The sequence below is a fragment of the Rhinolophus ferrumequinum genome, chromosome 3, assembly GCF_004115265.2.
Source record: "Rhinolophus ferrumequinum isolate MPI-CBG mRhiFer1 chromosome 3, mRhiFer1_v1.p, whole genome shotgun sequence".
Taxonomy (NCBI): Eukaryota; Metazoa; Chordata; class Mammalia; order Chiroptera; family Rhinolophidae; genus Rhinolophus; species Rhinolophus ferrumequinum.
Window position 1 is genome coordinate 5,605,001 of NC_046286.1, and position 8,613 is coordinate 5,613,613.

The 8,613-nt window shown below is 39.0% G+C and overlaps 1 protein-coding gene across 1 annotated transcript; it reads right to left on the reverse strand.

Moving 5' to 3' along the window:
• Positions 1-6,257: 6,257 nt before the first annotated feature.
• Positions 6,258-7,773, reverse strand: LOC117016100 (cystathionine gamma-lyase-like). The gene is given in 2 exon segments (XM_033095198.1): positions 6,258-7,603; positions 7,606-7,773. Coding segments are annotated over 2 exon segments (1,128 nt in total). The 5' UTR covers positions 7,772-7,773; the 3' UTR covers positions 6,258-6,641.
• Between the last annotated feature and the right edge of the window lie 840 nt (positions 7,774-8,613).

Consider the following 8,613-nt stretch of genomic DNA (forward strand, 5'->3'; position numbering starts at 1 on the left):
GGAGGGCACCTTTCACATGGGAGGTTTAGCTCCTGTGTTCAGAGAGGCAAGGGAGGGTCAGAGTGTCCTCCTTGCACCAGCTGTCTCTCAAGTACCTTTAATTCAAAATACTGAAAATGCCAAAGTGGCGTCTTTTTGAGTGACGTATTCTGCTCCCCTTCAATGATATATATTCATTTGAATCTAAAAACAATGTCGATTGAAATATACGAGTTGCAAAAGTATCATTTTCAACCAGGTTCTTAATCATAAGCAACAGAAAATCCTTCTGACTTAAACCGAAAAGGATTCATTGGGAGGATATTGGCTAAGTTACAGGGGAGCCGAAGAACCAAAACCCAGTACTAAACCTGTAGCTGCGGTGGAGCCCAGCCCTTCGGCTGAGCCTATGTCACGTGCCTGTCCCCAGATGCCAGGAGGGCTGGGAGGATGGGCAACTGGCCTTTTAGTTTTTATGCTAGAGGGGACTCTTCCTCCTCCCGGAAAGGGGCCTCAGACACTGAGCAGCCAAAAGAATGACAAATGGCCACATAGCAGTCGTTTAAGCAAAACTTACAAACACCCAAAGCAACAGGCTAGATTGTTTGCAGATAAACACAGTTAACAGAAGTACAAATTTATTCATGGGAATGATACACTAACTCCAGGATAATAGGTACTTCTGAGGAGGGAGGGTAGGGGAAACGATGTAGGACTTCAGTTGGACTTGAAACATTTTTATTTCGTAAAATGAAACCTCTAAAACAAAGATGGCAAAAATGTTAACATCTGTTTATGCTTGGTGGTGGGTACAGGGATATCATTATTTTCTACCCTTGTCTGTATGTTGCAAATAATTCCTAATTACAGAAATCACTTCAATAAATCAAAAGTATGTGTCAGGCAGCTCAGGTCTCTGCAGATGTCTCCTTATATAATTGTTGAAATGCAAATAGATTCTGCACCCACAAGAGGAAGTGGAAAGCTGTGCTTGCAATCACCCACATATCTTGTGTTTTCCAACACTTGTGAGCAGTCTATGTCTCCATCAACTGAAAGTTGGCAGGGGTACTCGGCTGAGATTGTGAGACTGAGTAATGCTTGGCTTGGTAGTATTTACTGGGAAGGAGTGATTCATCTCATTATCAAAATTCTGAGTCCTTTAAAATGCCTCCCAAGAAGTTATCTGGTTTGGAAGATCAGAGACAAAAACTGGAAGAAAACAAGAATCTCAGAAAATTTGGAAAGATTGCAGATTAAAAAAACCCTTTTGTTCAGGCATTGACTCTGTAGCCAGTAGAAGTGAATTAGTGAATGTTTCTGTATGTAATTTTTAAAAATTGCAATAACATATAACATGGTGTAAGTTTAAAGTGTACAATGTATTGATTTGATGCACTTATGTACTGCACTCTGATTACCACCATAGCTTTAGATAATTCTCTCATGTCACATAATGACCATTTCTTTTGTGTGGTGAGGACATTCAAGATCTGGTCTGTTAGTAACTCTGAAGTATATAATACAGTGTTGATTACAATCACTGCATTAGCGCTCCAGGACTGTTTTATCTTCTAGTTGCAAGTCTGCACCCTTTAACAACATCTCCCTAATTCCCCAGGCCCTCAGCCCCTGGTAACCACCATTCTCATCTCTGTTTCTGTGAATTTGGCGCTTTTAGATTCCAGATATGAATGATATCACACAATATTTCTCTGACTCAGTCTGTGTGTGTGTGTGTGTGTGTGTGTGTGTTGCATCTTCTTTACTCATTCCTCCATTGATGGATACTTAGGTTGTTTCCATGTCTTGGCTATTGTGAGTAATGCTGCATTCATACATAATTGTTAATAACAGGAAATTCATTTTTCTCTATCCCTGCCTCCAGCCCCCCTTGCAAATAAATGATTAGCAAATATTTAAAGACTATGGCTTTGAAAATGACACCAAATTGTTAGCCTGCCAGGGTTATAACCTGTTTGAGTTTGGTCCTAAGCGTAGTTTCTGGACCATAATGTGAGCTTAATAGATATTAGCTATTATTACTCGACAGCAAAAATCAAATAACCTACATAAAAAGACAATGGACAAAAGACTTGAGTACACATTTTTCCAGAGATGATACACAGAAGGCCAAGAAGCACATGAGAAGAGGCTCAGCATCACTAATCATTAGGGAAATGCAAGTCAAAACCACACTGACCTACCACCTCACACCCATTAGGGTGGCTACTAATAAAATAAAATTAAAAAGACCCAGAAAATAAGTGTTGGCATGCTGTGGAGAAATTGGAACCCTTGTGCACTGTTGGTAGGAATGTAAAATAGAATAGCCTCTGAGGAAAACAGCAGGGAGGTTCCTCAAAAAATTAAAAATAGGGAGGTACTTCATGTCTCTGAACCGCAGTGCCCTTACCTCGAGCAGCGCTGATCTCGCAGGGCTTGTGTGAGGATAAAATGAGAAATAGACACCACAGGGCAAGGGACTTTTGCAGCCCCGCCTTGAAGAGTCCTGGATCTGGAATTTGGAGAAAAACTTATTGTAGAAGCCTGTTGTTACATCCTTACCTAGCATCCCAGCTCCCTTCTCTTGGGACCAGCCCAGGCTTTTCCTTGGGGAAGCCCCCTTTCCATCTTTCGATCCAGGTGATTGGGGTGAGCTTAATCCATCCCTAACTATGCGGGTGGCCACAGGCCATGGCTGGCCAATCAGAGCCATATCTCCCTGGTCTCATTGACTGGTTCAGGGATGGTCACATAACCCAAGACAGACCAATGAGGCTCAGGCGTGAGACTTTTGCTAGTATTACTGGGAAAGTCTCTCTGTTTTCCCAAAGAACTTGCTAGGCTGGGAGTTTGGGGCACACTGCCAACCTAGTCTTGGGCAAAAACCTAGCAATAGAAGAGTCTAGGGCAGATGTAGATGGACTCTGTCCAAAGGACAACTCACCTCTCCTAAGCAGAGGCAAAAATTGAAATTCATAAAATAGTTAATTAAAGGAAAAAAATTAAAAATAGAAACTACCATCTGATCCAGCAATCCCACTTCTGGGTATATATGCAAAAGAACTAAAGCAGATCTCAAAGAGATATTTGCACACCCAGGTTCATAGCAGCATTATTCCCAATAGCCCTAAGGTGAAAGCAATCCTAGTGTCCAAAGGAAGGAAATTCTGACACATGCTACAACAGGGAATAACATTGAGAGCACTTTGCTAGGTGAAATAAGCTGGATGATTCTACTTATATGAGGTATCTGAAGCAATCAAATTTATAGAAACAGAAAGTGGAATGGTGGTTGCCAGGGACTGAGAAAGGGGGAGAACGGGAAGTTCTTAGCTAATGTGTATAGAGTTTCAGTTTTGCAAGATGAAAAACTTGGAGATTTGTTGCACAACAATGTGAATATACTTAACAATACTGAACTGTACACTTGGAAATGGTTACCATGGTAAATTTCCATGTATTTTTTTGTTTTACCACAATTAAAAATGTAAAAGTTAAATAAATATTAGTTTATTAGTTAATATTTATTAGTTAAATATTATTTTACAGGTGAGGAAACTGAGTTTCAAGAGGGAGGAAGTGAGTTGACCAAAATCACTTCCTGTCAGTGCAGAACTGGACCTAATCCCATGCTCTTTCCACTTGGTCTTTGGGTTCCTCAGACTGATGAAGTCTTGGCTGATGAAGTATTTGTCTTTTTGTGATTGGCTCATTTCACTTAACACAATGTCCTCAAGGTTCATCCATGTAACATATTGCAGAATTTCCTTCCTTTTTAAGGCTGAACAATATTCCATCGTGTGGGTAGACCACATGTTGCTTATCCTTTTATCAGTTGATGGACACTTGGATTGCTTCCCCCTTTTAGCTATTGTGAACACGGATGTACAAATATCTCTTCATATCCTGCTTTCAGTTCATTTGGGTAGATACTCAGAAGCAGAATTGCTGGATCATATGGTAATTCTACTTTTAATTTTTTGAGGAACTGCCAAAACATTTTCTTCAGAAGCTGTACCATTTACATTCCCACCAACAGTGCACAGGGGTCCAGTTTCTCCATATTCTCGCCAACACTTTTTTTTTTTTAATTAATAGCCGTCCTAATGGGTGTGAGGTGATGTCTTATTGTAGTTTTGATTTACATTTCCCTAATGATTAGTGATGCTGAGCATCTTTTCATGTGTTTCTTAGACATTATGTATCATCTCTGGACAAATGTTTGTTCAAGTTCTTTGCCCATTTTTGAATCAGTTGTTTGCTGTTGAGTTTTAGGAGTGCTTTATATATTCTGGATATTAAGCCCTCATCAGATATATGATTTACAAATATTTTCTCCCATCCTGTGGGTTGTCTTTTTACTCTGTGGATGATGTCTTTTTTTCTTATTTTCCTATGTTATTGAAATATGTAATGCTGTGTAAGTTTAAGGTGTACAGCATGACTTGGGTTTCACATACTGATTACCACAGTAAGTTTACTTAACATTCATCATATCATATAGATACAAAAAAAATTAAAAATGTTTGTTTCAGTGTGATGAGAACTCTTAGGATCTGCTCTTTTAACAACTTCCAAATATATTATACAGCAGTGTTAACTATAATCATCATGTTGTATATTATATCCCCAGTATTGTTTATCTTATAATTGGAAGTTTGTACCTTTTGACCACTTTCATCAAATTCCCCCACACCCCCCTTCTGGTAACAAATCTGATCTCTTTTTCTATGAGGTTTTTTTCCCCCCTAAAGATTCCATATATAAGTGATCATGCAGTATTTGCCTTCCTCTGTCTGACTTATTTCACTTAGCATAATGCCCTCAAGGTACATCCATGTTATCACAAATGGTAGGATTTCCTTTTTTTATGGCTGAACCATATATATATATATATATATATATATATATATATATATATATATATATATATATACACCACTACTTCATAATCCATCCATCCGTCCATTTGTCCACCCACCCATCCATCGATGGACACTTAGGTTGTTTCCATGTCTTGGCTATTGTAAACAATACTGCTATATATAAACATGGGGATGCAGATATCTCTTTGACATAGTATTTGCATTTCCTTTGGATATATTCCCAGAAGTGGTATTACTGCATCATATGATAGTTCTATTTTTAACTTTTAGGCAACTTCTGTATTTTTTCCGTAGTGGCTGCTCCAGTTTACAGTCCTACCAACAGTGTACAAGGGTTCCCTTTTCTCAATGTCATCACCAACAGTCATTATCTCTTGTCTTTTTTATAATAGCCATTCAAACAGGTGTGAGATGATATTTCATTGTGGTTTTAATTTGCATTTCCCTGATAATTAATGATGTTGAGCACCTTTTCATGTTGGCCATCTGGATGTCTTCTTTGGACAAGTAAGTATCTATTCAGATCATCTGTCCATTTTTTAAATCAGGTTGTTTGGGGTTCTTTTTTTTGCTATTGAATTGTATGTATGAGTTATGTATTGTTTATATTAATCCTTATTCAATATGTGATTCACAAATATTTTCCCCCATTCCATAGGTTGTCTTTTCATTTTGTTGATCATTTCTTTTGCTGTGCAAAAGCTTTTTTAATTTAATGTTGTCCTGCTTGTTTATTTTTGATTTTGTTGTTTGTGGTTTAGACGTCAAATCCCAAAAAATCATTGCCAAGACCCATGTCAAGGAGCTTTTTCCTATGTTTTCTTCTATGAATCCTATGGTTTCTATTCTTACATTTAAATCTTTAATCCATTTTGAATTAGTTTGTGTGAGTGGTGTGAGATAGGGGTCCAATGTCATTCTCTTACATATGAATATCTAATTTTCCCAGCACCATTTATTGAAGAGACTGTCTCTTCTCCATTAAATATTCTTGGTTCCCTTGTCAAGTATTAGTTTGCTGTATATACCTGGCTTTATTTCTAGGCTCTCAATTCTGTTCCATTGGTATATGTATCTGTTTTTATACCAGTACCACACTGTTGTTTGATTTGTGTATGTTGAACCATCCTTGCATCCCTGGATTAAATCTCATTTGATCGTGCTGAATGATACTTTTTTTTTTTTTGCATTTGATAATTAGATTTATTATTTTTTAAAAAAATAGTAAATACAACCTTAAATCAATAGAATTTCACAGTAGACTTTCCAAATATTTGACTTCTGGCATGTGGTAATTAAGTGTAAACCATTGCTTTGAGCGCTGTTTTCAACATACAAAAATCACTCTTGCTTAAAAAATATTCAATATACAAAAATCACTCTTGCTTTAAAAATATTCATTTAATTTAAATTCTTCAGAAAACATCAAAAATGAATTACCATTATATTGTAAACATGATCAATATAAATCTTACATGATGAAAAAAAAGAACACAATCCCAAAAAGCAACACAAGTCTCACCTCCTTCAGAGGCCAATGTCTACCAAAATTAACATAGAAGATATTAACAGAATTCACCTGTCAATGACAATGGGAAAGAGAAAACTGTTTTCCACAGGGAGGATTCCTGGAAGGTTACAATTGTGAAAATTACTGATGAGAATTTTCACTTGAAAATTCTGCAAATGTTCATTAATAGTCCATTCAGTTATTCAAAAGATTTGTTCTCTCACGAAGCAACTTCTAACAGCATTGCTGAAATATTAGGTTCAATTTGCATTTGGACGGTGTGCTGCCTTCAAAGCTTGATCTATATCTTCCATTAGGTCTTCTTTATCCTCTAAGCCCACAGAGAGTCGAATCAGTGTGTCACTAATCCCAAGGGCATCTCTCTGGCTCTTAGGCACTGATGCATGGGTGATGATTGCCGGAAGCTCAGCAAGACTCTCGTATCCTCCCAAGCTCTCAGCCAGAGTAAATAACTTCAGGTTCTTGAGGAAAGTCTCAGCATGCTGAAGAGTGCCCTTAATATAAAAGGTGACCATCCCCAGGCACCCAGTGCACTGGCGCTTTGCCAACTCATGCTGAGGATGAGAGGGCAGTCCAGGAAAAACAACCTTTTCTACCAGAGGATTTGATTCCAGAAACTGAGCAACTGCCATTCCATTTTCAAAATGCTTCTGCATTCGGATTTGTAGAGTCTTCAGACCTCGATTGAAGAGGTAACAGTCAAAAGGAGACGGAACTGCTCCAATAGAATTTTGCAAGAAACGGAGCCTACTATGGAGGGTCTCAGAAGTAAGAGACACAAAGCCCATTACAACATCACTGTGGCCATTCATATATTTTGTTCCTGAATACATACAAATATCAGCTCCCAAAGCCAAAGGCCGCTGGAAATATGCCGACATGAAAGTGTTATCCACGACCAGAATAATGTCTCCACGTTTATGGACAGTATTTGCACAGGCTGCAATATCAACTATCTTCAAGTTAGGGTTCGTGGGAGTTTCAATCCAAACAAGCTTGGTTTCTGGTGTAATGGCTGCGTCTAGCAATTTAGTTTTGGAACAATCAACAAAAGAAATCTTTAATCCAAATTCAGCTGCCACCTGCCTGAAGTACCTGTTTGTACCTCCATACACATCATCCATACAAATAATTTGGTCTCCCGCTTTTAAGAGATGGGTAATAGTCACAGTGGCAGCTAAACCTGAAGCAAAGGCCAAACCGAGTGCCGGCCCGGAGCCCCTTGCTTGAATGTGGTGGACAGTGAGATGGGGGGCACTACAGCCATGGAGGTCCATTGCTCTGGTTCCTGGCCCACGTGGATGGCCTGCGTGGCGAAATGTTGGAAGCTGGGCAGGAAACTGTGTGGGAAGACGTCTTTTTTCTGCATGCTGAGCGGAGAGTGGGCCCTTCTCGGAGCGATGTCCAGGCTTGGCTCTCACACTGGGGGTCGAACCTGGGCAGAGTCTGGGTTAGATCCCCAGACCAGATGTCGAACCCGGGCCTTCGAGCAAAACTGGAATCTTAGCCGCTCCAGCTGCCAGAGGAAGGGCCCTCTTTGGTGCGGTGTCCATGTTCTTGGCTTCTCGAACAAAGAACTGAACGAAATACCAAGGTAAAGTAGTGAAAGAGCAGTGTATTAGAAGAAAAAGTACACTCCAAAGGGTTTGGAGCGGGCCCCCGAGCAAAAGCAAGGCTCAAAAAGCCCAAAGGCCCAAGGGCCCAAAGGTGGCATTATTTGGAGAAAGTACACCACAAAGCACCGACCAAAGGAAAAGCTCAAGAGACTCAAAGGCCGAATGATACTTTTAATGTGCTGTTGAATTTGGCTTTCTAGTTTTTTTATTGAGAATTTTTGGATCTACATTCATCTAGGGCCTGCAGTTTTCTTGTAGTGTCCTTGTCTGGCTTTGGTATCAGGGTAATGCTGGCCTCATAAAGTTTGGCAGTGTTCCCTCCTCTTAGTTTTTTTGGAGGAGTTTGAGAAGGATGGGCATTATTCTTCTTAAATGCTTGTTAAAATTTACCAGTGAAGTCATTTGTTCCTGGGCTTTTCTTCATTAGATTTTTTTAAATTATTATTTCTGATTCAATCTCCTTACTATTAATTGGTCTGTTCAAATTTTGTTTCTTCCTGATTCAGTCTTGGTAGGTTGTATGTTTTAGGAATCTTTCCGTTTCTTCTAGGTTATCCAATTTTTTGTTGTACAATTGTGTATAGTGGTTTCTTAT